Below are 13,920 nucleotides of genomic sequence, written 5' to 3' on the forward strand. Positions count from 1 at the left end.
GTGCTCTCTGGCCGCCCGCCCCCAGCCGGGCTCGGCGGGGCGTCTGCTCCTTTGGGCGGAGGCGCTCGCCACCCTTGGGCTCCACCAGGTATCTCCTGCATTCGCGCGCGGCGGAATGGGCAGCAGGAAGGCCGGGCTCGCGCTCGGGCGCTGGCGTCGGAGGGCCAGCTGCGGAGGCCTGCGGCAGGCTTGAGCGGGTCTGGCTGGCCAGGTGGGAGCCCGTCCATCCAGGGCTCTCCAGCCCGCGAAGGGGCCAGTCTCCGTGGTTCCAGGTTCCCCAAGGCAGGGCCGGGGGGACAGGCTTCCAGGGAGGACCTCCTGCTGCTGGGTGCTCAGAGCTTGGAGAAGCCTCATCAGAGAGGTAAAGGAGCCACCCCGAAGTTGCACAGCAGGCCAGGGAGCAGCAGCAAGGCTGATGTGGACTGAGTGGATAACTGCTTGTGTCCACAGGCCGGTAAAGTGAGAGATTCCGTTTTTAATGGTTATTTTATGTCATGTTATAGGGAGCCACTTCAGAAAATTCAGATCCACCAGAACTTTACTTACCTGGCCAGGGACTGTCACCCACCCGTAGAGACTGAAGCTCTGTGGGAGAACAGAATTTCCTGGCCTGTGTCTTGGGAATTTAAGGATGAAAAACACAGCTCAGGGGCTTTTCTCAGCATCATACAAGCAAGCCAATCATAGATGCTAAGACAGTAGTTACCTGCGAGCCCTAGGCAGGACTGGAATTTTCCAGTTAGCAAGCAAGCAAGTTAGAGAAGCTAAGAAGCAGCTTGCAACTCAGTTAACTGCATCTTGGGTCTGAGCAGGTGTTAGACAACCATATTCTGAGTCGGAGCAGGTGGTTAATGGGGGCAAGAATCTACTTCAAAGTCTTGGGTCACCAAGACCACCGTGTCCTGGGTTGAGTACATTTTGTGGGGTATAAAATACAGAAAAAAGTATATTATGAGAAAACAGGTCTTGTAACAGTTTTTTAATAGAAGGTAGTAAAATGGAGGCCTAGGCCTATGACAGTTCTTGCTTTATAATGGTCTTTTCTCAATTCTAAAAATCTTGTGTCCACCATCTATATTTTTAACTAATCTATAACCTATAACTTACACTTTTATTGATTGTATTTATCAGTTCACACTAGTCAGTGTGGACACAGGTAGAGAAGTGAGCAAACCTAGTCCCTGCCTTCATGCCTGCCCCTGGAGGGCCAAGGACACCATCATAAAAAGTATTCTGAGCATGTCAGTGACAGGGACTGGGGACAGAGACACAGCCCTACCCTCAAAACCCCTGCCTCCTAAGGAGGCTTGCACACCATGATGAGCCACCTGAGAAGGGAACACTGCTGTGGAGCTCAGGACTTCACACTTGTCCTAGAGAGTAGTCTCCTGTGGGGCACACGGTGTGTTCTAACAGTTCCTGGGTCACCCGCTTCCTACTAGTACCTGGCCTCAAAGTGCCCTAGGGCTCGGAGCCTCTGAGAGCACCCCTGCTCTTCCTAGAAGAGTGGTGCCGCATTCCCAAAGCCTCCGCCAGCACATAGGACTGCTTCACCTACAGCTCCATCTCCCACCAGACCTGAACCGTCTTCTCCCAGAAGTCGTCTCCAGGCAGAGCCCACAGAAAGGGGTGTTGGCCTGTAGCTGAATCATCTAAACGTTTCATTTGGGAAACTGCACTCTCAAACTCCTTGTGAGGTAGAACTCTGGTCACTGGGGGCCACTTCCCCTCATGGAGGGAAGGCCAAACATCCCCTCCCGACTTAGCAAAGAGAATTCAAAGGATTTATATTAAAATATTTCACTTAGATGTGTGTTTCCCTTCCGTTTCCTGTTCACACTAGACCCCAGCTTCAGACTCCAGCCTGGTTGACCCGTACAAATAGGTGGAATATTGTTACATGGAGCACCACATTTTGAGGTAAGAGAATGTCCTAGTGGGCGAGAGTGACCATCCTGGGACTCTGACACTTTGCCAAGAACACTGTCTGCGAGAGTGGTTCCAGGAGCCAGGTAGTCCACCCTCCTTGGAGCTGCAAGCAGAAGGGTGCTCCCCGTATCTTATGGGGCTATCTTTTACCAGCATCTGAACGGGCCTGATGTTTTTCAGGGTGTTGTGCTGGAATCCATCAGTTAGTACTTAGAGGCAAAACAATACACAGAAGAAATGGAACAGGATTTTTTTTTTTTTTAAGGGATTGAACCCAAGAGCAGGATTCTTAACAAATGAAAAGGTGCAGCTGACCCTTAAGAGACCTGGACCTTGCCTGTTACTCCTCTGGCTCTGGTTGACTAACTCTCGTGTGAACTGGTGCTGAGGTTGGGATTCTGTCACGCGGACGTGTGGATGGGAATTCAGGTCTTCTCCCCGAGCGGTCCTTGCAAGAGGCTGACATTTCTATAGGACAGTGTCCGGACCATGCAAGCACAGGCCTACTTGGTAGTTAGCTGCAGCTTTGGCCCCAAGTCTGAATGAGAACAGCCAGTTGCTCAGGCAAGACGGCGGTGGGGGAGTCACCAGAGCAGTACCACGGCTGCCACCCCTCCTAAGAGGCCCAGTGGACGGCAGCAGAGATCAGACAGTGTGCTCCGGAAGTGATATCGTTCAATTTTTTAGACTTTGAGCACAGTTAACGACGTACTTCCATGTCCAGGAGCTTTTCCAAAGCCCTGGAAGAAACTATAAACTAGAAACATTATACATTTGGTTAAAGACGAGAGTGATTTGAGGGAAAAGGTGTGTGGGACTCTTGAGAAGGAGCCACTGAAGGCGAAGGGCCCTCCTTGTGCAGACCTCCAGGGGCAGGAAGGATGGTGGGTGCTTGGGACACTAGAGCCAGCTGGTAAGAGGAGGGAGACGTGAGGGCCGGGGAGCGGAAGCCTTGGTAGTACAAGTGGAAGCCTTTGGGGATTTGAGCGGGGATAGGTGTGGGATTTGCTGGCTGCTGTGGGCCAAGGGGGTAACCCACGTTTCACCCAGCTCAGCACTAAGATGTGGGTGATGGAGGCACCCCTCAGAAGCCCCTATTCCAGAGCATGCCCACTGATCCCAGTGTGAAAGGGACAGTTAGGGAAGTGGAGAAAAGAAAGCCACGTGGTGGCCATTCATTCCTAGTGCACACAGAACCCTGCTGGACACTTGAAATCCCTGCCCCAGCAAGAGGAGGAAGCCGGGGACGGGTGAGATGAGGTGGGAGCTCGTAGCACCAAAAGCACCTTGATCTGCTGTTCAGTCTTGCCCTTTCAGCCACAGAGCCGGTGGTGCTGTCTTCCCCGCACAGAGCTCGAGGGGCGTGGTGTCAGGAGGAGGAGCTGGGAGCCCTCAGCTTCCAGGGTGCCTTCTCCCAGGATCAGCATGGAGAAGCCTGCAGGCAGGAAAAGGAGAACCCAGGCCCCAGAGGCAGAGGCAGATGTGCAGAAGGCCACTCTGAAAGGAGAGAAAGCATCTGGTGGCAAGAGACCCGGCAAGAGACCCGCAGCACCCAGAGAGCACCACAAGGAGCCAAGTCTGAGCCCTGAAGACGAGGCACAGCTCTTTGATGCCTTCGACGCTTCGTTTAAAGATGACTTTGAGGGTGTCCCTGTGTTCATTCCTTTTCAGAGAAGGAAACCCTATGAATGCAGTGAGTGCGGACGAATCTTTAAGCACAAGACGGATCACATTCGCCATCAGAGAGTTCACACTGGGGAGAAGCCCTTTAAGTGTGATCAGTGTGGGAAAACGTTCCGGCACAGCTCTGACGTCACCAAACATCAGAGGATCCACACTGGGGAGAAGCCGTTTAAGTGTGGGGAGTGTGGGAAAGCCTTCAACTGTGGCTCCAACCTCCTGAAACACCAGAAAACCCACACCGGAGAGAAGCCATATGAATGCCAAGAGTGTGGGAAAGCCTTTGCCTACAGCTCCTGTCTTATCCGGCACCGGAAACGCCACCCACGGAAGAAGCATTGAGTGGGGGTGGCCTTCAGGTCACAGAGTTCCTGCTGGGGCACCAGGGCTCCCTCATGCAGCATCCGGTGAGGCCTGGGCCCTGTGCTGTGTGCTGTGCGTGCCTCTGGCTACCATCCCTGTCGTCACCAGAAGAATCCACCCATCAGTGTGAGTTGGCAAGAGGCCTTTCTGCATCAAGCTACAGTGGTGGCACGGAAGCTGCTCGAGGCTCCTTGCAGCCACAGCCATTTTCCATGCTGCTCTATGCTGCTCAGTGCTCAACACAGAACAAACCAGCCTGTCACCTGCCATCCATGGGACACCTGAGGACACCCCTGGGTTCAGTCCCCAGTAGGAGTGGCATTCGTAGTTGGTGAAGGCTGATGGCTCCTGAGTGGCCCTGCCTATAGTGTCCACTCCACTCTGGTCCTGTTACTAACACCTTGAAGACTCCATCTGTGGATGCTCAGCCCCTTGGATCCCTGAGTTTCGTCCCAGGAACTGAGCAGGCACCTGGGACCCCAAGCTGGATAGCAGTGGTCTGTGACCAGCTCTGGCTTCTTTACTAGGGTACCAGGCCCCAAGTTCAGCCCCGTCCCTGGAACTGAGCCGTACCTGTGCTCTCCCACCCAGCCGCCACCCCAGATGGACAACCTGACTTACCCAGACCGACCCGTCAGACATGGGCTCCTCGGCTCCTGAGTGCTGCCGCCTTGGGAGATTCCTGCCCTGGCCGTGTGCTAGGCCCCCAGGGTGCTACCTGCAGCTTCCATCCACTTGACCTTCAGACATGGTGGTGGCCCTGCCCCCTTGGTGACCTCCACTCAGGTTAGTTCCAGTTCCCTGCCTCTCCCCAAGTCTGTCAAGTCCGCGTGGCTGTGCTGGCCCTTTGTATCCCAAGAGTGATTTGGATGGGACTCTGTGCTCTTGGGGACTGGCTTGTAGGAGGGCAGCAGAGCAGTGCCAGCCAGGAAGCAGGACAGCTTTTTACTGGGAGAATGCTGGCACCCACGTTTTCAACTGGGAGTAAAGACTGATAATGGCCTAATAGAGTGTTGTGGAGACTCGACCCTGAAAAAAAGCTTCCCAGCCAGAGCTGAAGATAGTGTGTCATTCAAGCAGTCACAGAAAGCAAGGGACACCACCCCAAATGATTGAGAGTGGTCCTATTCCCAGTGCAAATATTTTGCCAGGTGAACAGCTTTTACTCTCTGAATCCCCTAGGAGCTGTGACGCTCAGTGCCACTGCATGACCAGGTGTCCCCTGAGGCAGCCTCCCAGCCAGATTGGCCGCATTAGTATCACAGGCATCGCCCCTCTTGCAGAGTGGCCTGCCACTCTGAACACACTTCCAGTCCCTGTGCTCGGTTCTACTTGAGGACACTGCACAGTGTACACAAAGCCTACTGCTTCCTGGCAGTGCATGCTGGCTGCCCAGTCAAGGAGCCCACTGTGATTGATGCTGGGGGCTGCAGTATGGCCAGCAGCTGCCCCATGCAGAGGCGGTGTGATTCCCCAGCTCTCGAGCCAGTTTTCTGAAGGTTCACACTGAGTTCCTAGCACCAGACTCCCTCTGCTTTACACACACACTAGCCTAGACATTAGGAAAAAAATAACCTAAATCAGTGGGGCACAGGGGCATGTGCCTAGAATCCCAGCTACTCAGGAGCCTGAAGAGGGAAGATCACAAGTTGAGGCCAGCCTGGGCAACCTAGTGAGACCTGTCTCGAAGTTGAAAGGGCTGGAATGCAGCTCAGTTGTGGAGCACCCCTGTGTCAATCCCTAGTACCACCAAAGAACAATAATTCACCTAAATTCCAAAAACAAGTGAAGGCCTGACATAGGAGTTTAGCTTATGGCCCAGTTAATCTATAATGGCAGGTCCTGGAGCCCAGCCTGTCACTTTCCCATGTCCATTTTTTGGTCTACAAGACAGCACCTCACAGACTCCTGGAATATTCTGAGGCCAGGCTCTCTGGGGCTTCACCCAATTCACTGCTCCTGGCCTGGAGTGCAGGGCAGCCATGGCCCACCTGCACAGCTAGCTCCTAGTGGTGCAGGGGACATTGGCTGGTACTACCCCCACGGGACAGAGGATTTCAGGTGAAGAGCCTCCCATGCTGGGACCTCCTTCTGAGTTGTTCCTAGGGGCTGTCCTGCCCAGGCTGGGTCACCTCAGTCCCAAGAGGAAGCCCATAGTCTCAGAAGTGCAGATCTGATGAAGTGGAAGTATACAAAAGCAGGTGTCAGAGTTGGTGTAGGACACTTGTGTGCTCACCCTTCTGTAGCATGTGGTCCTCAGTTGGAAGAGTTGCCCACGTTGCTGGGATGTTTGAAGGCACTAGGTTGTCAAACAGTGTTTGCCTCCTAGCCCACGTCTCAGTTCCTAAAGGTGAGAGGTTTTCAGAGTTCAGTATCATGGTGTCTGCAGCTTATATTCAGATGTTGAACTAAAACCAGTGCCAACAACATGTGTGTTCATATTGAGCTGCAGAGCAAATTGGCCAGTGTTGATTCTGAGTGACGAGGTCGGAGGTTGGCACATGTCTTCTGTGAAAGGCCAGAGAGCAACCATTCCTGGCTCTGCAGCACACAGTTATCAGGTGGTGCAGCCCAGTCAGAGACGGTGTAGAGCGAACGAGCCAGACTGGGTGCGGGCCAGAGCCCATGGACCAGGCAGTAGCTGTCACTTTCCCATTGTGGTACAGGGTTAGGGCACTGAACCCTCAAAGCTGGCAGACTTTTTCTTTGCAAACTTTCCATAGGTCTTAAAGTCCTTCAGAACTAGATGTTGGCCAGGAAGTTGGGAGACTTGGGTAGAGGACATGCATGGGAGCCAGAGAGTGGCCAAGAACAGCTCAGTCTGTGTCCTCTGATGCTTGGTGTGCCAGGAGGAGGGTGACCTAGACATCACAGCAGTCTGGGTATTCACGTGCCCCCATTGGTTTATTTATTTATTTTTTTCCTCCTTTTGGTACTGGGGATTGAACCCTGGGCTGCTCTACCACTGAGCTACATCCCTAGCCCTTTTTATTTTATTTTGAGATAGGATCTCGCTAAGTTGCCCAGGCTGGACTTGAACTTGTGATCCTCCTGCCTCGGCCTCCCAAGTAATAGTGGGATTTTACACATGTGCCACCATGCCCAGCTGCTTTGTGTTTTGTTTGCAATAATTTCTCCGTGCTGTTATTGGGAAACATCACTTTTAATGAGTGCCTAATGATCTGTTGACTGAGAAAATCAAAGCTGACTTAATCATCTCCTAGCCTGGTCACACAGATTTGGGCTTAAATTGTTATAAATAATGCCATGAGAAAAAAAATAAAAACTAACAAAAGAACAGTGATGGCATAGTAAGTGCTTTTTTCCACTTAGGACCTGTAGGTGGTGTCCCAGGTGCAGAGTTCCATGTTGCTGAGCACCTGCCCCTGGTCCGGGCCTTGAAGACACTGCAGCAGTGTGGACAGAGGGCTGCCCTGGCCACCAGCAGCTGACAGGTATGTTCTTACTTTTGCTGGCTCACTGAGAGAGAAGAGGTGTATTGTAACCTAGTGTCCGTGGTCTCTGTGAAAGAAGGAGGTGCTAGAGAGCATACAGGCACTGGTTTGGCCCTAGACTACAGTGTGGGACCTGGAATGTGTCACTCAAGCACCTTGCGCCTCATTCTCCAGTGTGAAATGGGGTGCTGATGGTGCTCAACCCCAGAGGGTCTCCAGAAATCAGTGATTTGATGCATGAAGGTCTAAGTACAGGGCTGGTTCATACTGAAGGTTAACAAATGCTAACTCTCAGCAAGGCGCAGTGGCACACATCTGTGAGACCAGCTACTCAGGAGGTTGAGGCAGGAGGATCACAAGATTAAGGCTAGCCCCTATCTCAAAAATTTAAATAAGGGTTTGGGATGTAGTTCAGTGGTAAAGCACCCCTAGGTTCAATCCCTGGTACCACCAAAGAAAGAAAAAAAGACTAGTCTTCTCACACATTTGTGTTCTTAAGTGCTCATTCACATGTGTGGAGGGGTGCCCTGCATGTTTCTCCCAAGAAAAGATGAGAGCAGAATTTTTAAAGATCACCATGGAGAAGAGCACATGGCAAGGTGTTTTTTTGTTTTTGTTTTTTAATACAGTTGGATTTTTATTTATTTATTGGGGGGGGATGCCAGGGATTGAACTTGGGGCACTTGGCCACTGAGCCACATCCCCAGCCCTATTTTGTGTTTTATTTAGAGGCAGGGTCTCACCGAGTGACTTAGCGTTTCACTTTTGCTGAGGCTGGCTTAGAACTCGTGATCCTCCTGCCTCAGCCTCCCGAGCCTCTGGGATTACAGGCCCTGCACCAACTCGCCCAGCAGATTTTTTTTTTTCAATTATGGTTCATGGTTATGAGAAAAATCACCCACCCAACCCCAAATCAGTCAGCGTCCTCTTTTACCATCTTTCTGGCACAGACAGACAGGTGAGCTCATTTCCTTTTTTCTGAGGCAACCAGGACAACACCAAGCACCAAGACCAGGTGATGCAGGTTGACTCTGATGTTTTGTTGTTTAAATGAAACTCACCGTCCAGGAAAAGAAATCCCTAATCGCCCAAGTCGAAGCCAAAACAGTGGAAGTGACAGGGCTCCTGGAGCTCAGTGTCCCTGAGAGCCACTGGGACAGCGGAGGCCCCAGAGGCCCCAGAGGCCACAGGGTGCTGGCAGGAGAAGAGCCAGGACCAGTGAGCCAAAATCAGAAAGGGAGAATGAAGCCAGAGAGGCTAAGGGACTGAAGGAAAGGCTGTGAGAGCGCGATTAGGGTCAGTGTGGCTGAGGGAGAGGACAGGTGAACCATTCGTCGTGTCGTGGTTTGGATATGAGTTGACAGAGCTCATGTGTGTCAGCGCCAGTAGGCCTCAAGGTGAAGTGGCTGTGACCTAATCAGCAGTGATCCATGATGGAGAGTCACTGGCAGGTGGGGCGTGGCGGGGTCCTGGAGCTGTCTCAGGATTGTGGAGCAGAGCCTCTGCTCCCTGCTGCCCTCTTCCCAGCTGCGTCCCTCAGCCACACTCCTGCTGTCATGCTTATCTCAGGCCCCATGGAATGGAGTCAGCCACCTACAGACTGAGACCTTTCAAACCCTGAGCCCCAAAATAAACTTATTCCTCCAAAATTATTATATTTTTAGTTGTGGATGGACACAACACCTTTATTTTTTATTTATTTATTTAATGTAAAATTTTTTTTAGACATTGATGACCTTTATTTTATTCATTTATTTATGGGTGGTGCTGAGAATTGAACCCAGTGCCTCACACGTGCCAGGCAAGCGCTCTACCACTGAGCCACAGCCCTAGTCCCCAAAATCATTCTTGTGGGGTCTTTGGGTCACAGCAGTGAAAAAGCTACTAAAACAAGTAGTGAGAGGGGAGACAAGTTCAGATTTGAGAACACAAAGATGAGAACCACCACATAGACCGCACACAGGCAGGAGCCCAGAGAAGCAGCCAGGCTCCGAAGACAGTGTACCAAGCCACTTGTGGAGGAGTCCCCTGCAGAGTCCCGTCACACCCAAGGAGATGGTCAGTGGCTTACATTCTTCCCAAAAGAACCCAAATTCAGGAAACCCCAACTCCAGTTATACGCGATGGAAAAACAGGAAATAGTGGGGTACACACATGTAATTCCAGCAACTTGGGAGGGTGAGGCAGAAGGATTGTGAGTTCAAGTCCAGCCTTAGTAAGACCCTGCCTGAAAATATGTAGTTGAGTGGGAGACAGACAGGAGCTGGAAGAAACATCCCTTTATTTTATGGGACAGGTATAACTTTGAAATCCAAGTTACAGCTCTGTTTCTGTGTCACATACATAGACATAGAAATCCTAAACAAAACCCTAGCAAGCAAAGTTCAGTGGAACGTACAATGTAGCATGACCAAATCAGGTTTACTTCAGGAAGGCAGATTTGGTTCAAGGTTGATGTAGTGGGACTGGCAAAGTAGCTCAATGGCAGAGTGCTTGCCTAGCATTTGTGAAGCCCAGCTTCTATCCCCAGAACTGCAAAAGAAAGAAAGAAACTCTGATCATCATGATTGACAGGTAATGTCACTGTGTACACAGAAATCTGAAAATCATCACAGAACTACTGGATTTATTAAGACTTTAGTAAGGTCATGTAGAAGATCAATGTTATAAAAGTTAGTTGAAATTAAGACCAAAGAGAATAGAAAGCAGAGGTGTAAATGGACATCACTGTATAATGTTGATAGCAGCATCATTTACAGCAACCTAGGAAAGATGTAAAAACAAAAGTGTGAGACTTACGTAGAAATTTTACATGTCCTTTAAGTAAATAATCGAAATAAATTAGGAAGCTGTATCACAACACTGACAGTCCTAAAATTATAAAGACATTATCTCTCCCTCAAATTAATTTAGAATGCCAATCTAATTACGTTTCCAGCTAGGTTGTATGCAGAGCCCAAGTGATTCAGAAGTGTGTGTGCAAGACGGCTGAAGAAGGGCCAGGTGGGGTCCTGGGGAACCTGCCCTGCCACAGCCAGAGCTTCTCAGCTTGGCAGCGATCAGGCGTGGGGACTCGGGGGGGCCTCACAGCAAAGGCAGGGCCTAGACCCAGAGCGTCCCCAGACCTTCGAGGTTAGCAAGAAGCAAGCACCTGTTGTGTCGGGACCCAACTGAAGCCTCTGGCTGACACCAGGTACTCACCCTGACTGCTGCTGCAGCAGGTGACACCTTCCCAACCAGGGGGCACTTTTTTTTTTTTTTTTTTTTTTTTTNCGTGAGGCACTGAGTTCAATTCTCAGCAGCACATATAAATAAATAAAATAAAGGTCCATCAACAACTAAAAAAAATTATAGAAAAGATCTTGCAAGAGATTAGCATATATAACCCGTTAACATATAGCCAAGTGCCAGACACATATTGTTTATAAATTTCCAGGCTTAATTTCTAAGCACTTCCATGTCCAATTTTGCTAGGCACTGAATAATCATTCCTATGCTAAATAAATACAATTTACTATTTTGTAAATGTATAAGAGATGCTTCTAATAGTCCCCAACTCAGATGGAGATGACAGTCTGGTTCATCAGTCAACCAAAACATAAATAGGATGAGAAAGTGTTACCTTCCTCTCTAGCCAGCACAACTCTTCTAAGTGTCCAGGTACCATCTTTGGAGTGTTTTAAGTGGCCTAGGCTATTGAAAATTATGTTGTATTCAAAGGCATTCATATGTAGACTGACTCAGATCATAGCCAGGCCAACACAACAGCTGGCTATGGCTCATGAAGGACTCTGAGTTACTGAGTCTTCTGCTTATTACATAGCAATTGGTAGGGCCATGAATAGCAGACAGACCAAGACTCACAAGCAGAGCTGCCAGGTGCTGTCAAATGATGGTACTGCTTTAAGTCGTAACTGGGCCTTAATGTCTGGATGCTCTTTCCACTCTTTTGTAGTCACTCTAGGTCAAATTCCCATCCCAGAATCTACCAATTCCTCTATATTCTCATATCCTGAACTCATTTTTTTTTTTTTTTTTTTTTTTTTTAGGAAAAAGACAAGTAGCAATTAGAAAGCAGACAGAAGACAGGCATTTCACAGAAAAAAAAACGTGAACAGCTCATAAGTCTATGAAAAGATCTTGATCTCAATAAGGAATACAAGATGGGACGGCAGGGAGATAACAGATTCAATAAAATGTGTGAGTCTCCTCATCCACTCAGGAAACAAGATAAGCCAAGGAACTGTCTTCTGTACTGTTGGAGTGTCCCAAGGTCAGCAACTTTGGGGAACAGTCTGATGTTTCCCTGCCAGTTGAAGGTCTGCACCCCATTAACCCAGAGACTTCACTTATTTATTGCCTCAGAGAAACTTTGTACATCTGCCCAAGGAGATGGTTGTAGCATGCAGTGGTGGTCATGGTGTGCTGTGTCACAACCTGGAAGTCCCCATGTGTCACTAGTGCTGCCGTGCAAGTGTTTCCATGGGCTCAGGGGCGTCCACAGGAACAAGGCAGCTGCAGGGTGCACTGGGACATGATCCTGGGCAGAGGAATTAATCCAGAAGCCGAGAGTGTGCTGTGGGGCTGTGAGTGGCAAAGCACAGGAGCGCTAGAGGTGCTGAGAATGGGCGGGGGTGGCTGTCAAGTCATTCCACTCCCAGCCCCAAGTCTTCAAAGCAGCAGGCGCTTCCTGCATGAGAGTGCCACCCGGTCTGGACCCATGCTGCCCATCCCCCTTCGCCTTCTCTGAGCCCCTCCACCAGCTCCTAGCACCCCTACTCCCCCTTGGCAGCACCCCTGCTCGCTCAGTCGGCTTTCTCCCAGCCAAGGGACAAGGCAGGAACTCCACCTCTTCCCTTCACTCCTGTTATTTCTCATCCTTTCCAGGCCGCTGGAGAGGACCGTCCCAGCAAGGTGTCCTGAGGAAAGGACCCTGGAACCAACAGGCAAGACCCCGTGTTCCTGCATTCAGAGGGGAGTAGAGAGAACCAGTGTCCATATGCAGCTCCTCTGGCCATCCAGGCTGAGGCTTGTACAATAGAGAGGGCCTCTGGGGACATGTAGGAAGAAAGCCAGGCGGCGGGTAGGGACGAGCAGAGAGGCCCTGTCGACACAACCGCTCCGCAGGGCTCTTGGTGCCCATACTGCACACCGCTCAGCCACATCAGGCAGCTGCCCACCAGGGACAGTCCTTGCTCGCTGTCAGCTGCCAGCCATTGCGGGGGCGCTCTTCATACCAACTCCATGCTCAGAACCCTCTGGACACCTGAGAAAAGTCCTGAGAGAAACGGGACAGTTCTTGAGCCATGTGACAGGGCTCCCTCACAGGAAAACGATCGACAAAAGCCAGGAGCTGGAGGAGCCCACCTAGGCAGTGCCACTATAACCATCACGTCCAGCAGACACTGCCCACTGGGTCCTTGACCTGGTGTTTCCCAGGCAGCACCCATGCCAGGCCCTGTGGGGAAGCATGGCCTGCAGGTTGCAGCTAGGCCTTGCCCACAGAGAGGCTCTGCCAGGGACCCAACATCACGAATCCAGACCCGGTGTTCTGGTAGCTGCTTTTCTCTCCCTGAAGCCTTCTCTGGCACACAGGTGGGCAGGCTGGCCAGCAGCATGGCCTTGGCCTGTCTGCCTGCATTTTCTGACTCCCAGTTATACCTGGGCACCATTCCCTGTATCTCAGATCTGTCCCAGTTTGGGCACAAGATAAACTCATTTCCTTCCTGTGCCAGTGAGCTCAGACACCAAGACACTGTGGAGGAAGGCAGGACTGCGGGTGTGGGGAGAGCCAGGTGCTCGGGAGCATGGGGTAGGCTCCAGGTGAGGAGCTGGGCCCACACACTGCCGCTGTCTGCAGACAGCAGATGGCTCTGGGCCTGTGTTTTCCAGAGCCTCATACCTGGAACTTGGCCCCTGCCTCCTCCTGGTGTCCTCCTCTGCCGCAGTCTGGCTGGGCACAAAATCACGAGCCACTCAAGCAGGAACAAAGTTTATTTTTTGAAACTGCCGCCAATGTCCGGTACCGCCCAGGAAGATTTTTTCCACCCACGCGGCCTCCTCCCGGACCGCAGAGAGAGCTCCTCCCCCGGAACTCCCTCCTACTGTACTTCCCCAACCAATGGGAACTCTCCAGGAGTCCCGTAGCCGGCCTAGGTGAACAGCAGGAGTCCAATATCCATATGAATGCAAATCTTAACATAATCATATCATCTCAATGGCTAGCTGGCGTCACCTTTCGACCAAAAATGCCATGCATCATATACTTGGCTCTTAGCATCTCCCCCCTTCTGTTTAAGTAACAAGCAATCTGGCTAGGGACCCTGCCTGTTAGGTTTGTCCAATTCAACATATGGTTCTTACCCGTCATCTGAAAACTGACTTTTAGGCTTCAGCCTCCTGTCTTAGGTTGATACCACTGCAATTGGATCATACCCGTCACTGACTACCGGTCCAGCATATAGCCATACTTGTGGATAGGCCTATGTACCAG

At 51.0% G+C, this 13,920-nt stretch overlaps 1 protein-coding gene and 1 long non-coding RNA gene across 20 annotated transcripts in view; one reads left to right on the plus strand and one right to left on the minus strand.

The window, feature by feature from the left end:
* On the plus strand, positions 1-13,165 carry Zfp41 (ZFP41 zinc finger protein). Of its 18 annotated transcripts, none has more exons than XM_048802272.1 (6): positions 7-211; positions 1,844-1,920; positions 3,247-4,758; positions 7,306-7,427; positions 11,477-11,700; positions 12,315-13,165. In XM_048802272.1, exon 3 carries the CDS (start codon positions 3,355-3,357, stop codon positions 3,949-3,951), a length of 597 nt encoding a protein of 198 aa, XP_048658229.1. In that variant the 5' UTR covers positions 7-211; positions 1,844-1,920; positions 3,247-3,354; the 3' UTR covers positions 3,952-4,758; positions 7,306-7,427; positions 11,477-11,700; positions 12,315-13,165. The 18 variants fall into 18 exon arrangements, with proteins under 18 accessions (XP_048658224.1, XP_048658215.1, XP_048658227.1 ...); XM_048802273.1 differs by having other exon boundaries at positions 11,477-11,627; XM_048802267.1 differs by lacking the exon at positions 11,477-11,700 and having other exon boundaries at positions 1-88; positions 3,233-4,758.
* Positions 9,692-13,920, minus strand: part of LOC125616563 — a 12,332-nt gene continuing 8,103 nt past the window's right edge. The window contains exon 2 of one of the 2 annotated variants that reach the window (XR_007347271.1): positions 9,692-9,959. This is a non-coding gene — a long non-coding RNA (uncharacterized LOC125616563). Of the gene's footprint in view, positions 10,191-13,920 lie in introns of both variants that reach the window. The other variant, XR_007347272.1, reaches the window with a different exon arrangement.

The sequence above is a fragment of the Marmota marmota genome, unplaced genomic scaffold, assembly GCF_001458135.2.
Source record: "Marmota marmota marmota unplaced genomic scaffold, marMar, whole genome shotgun sequence".
In the NCBI taxonomy this organism is placed as follows: domain Eukaryota; kingdom Metazoa; phylum Chordata; class Mammalia; order Rodentia; family Sciuridae; genus Marmota; species Marmota marmota.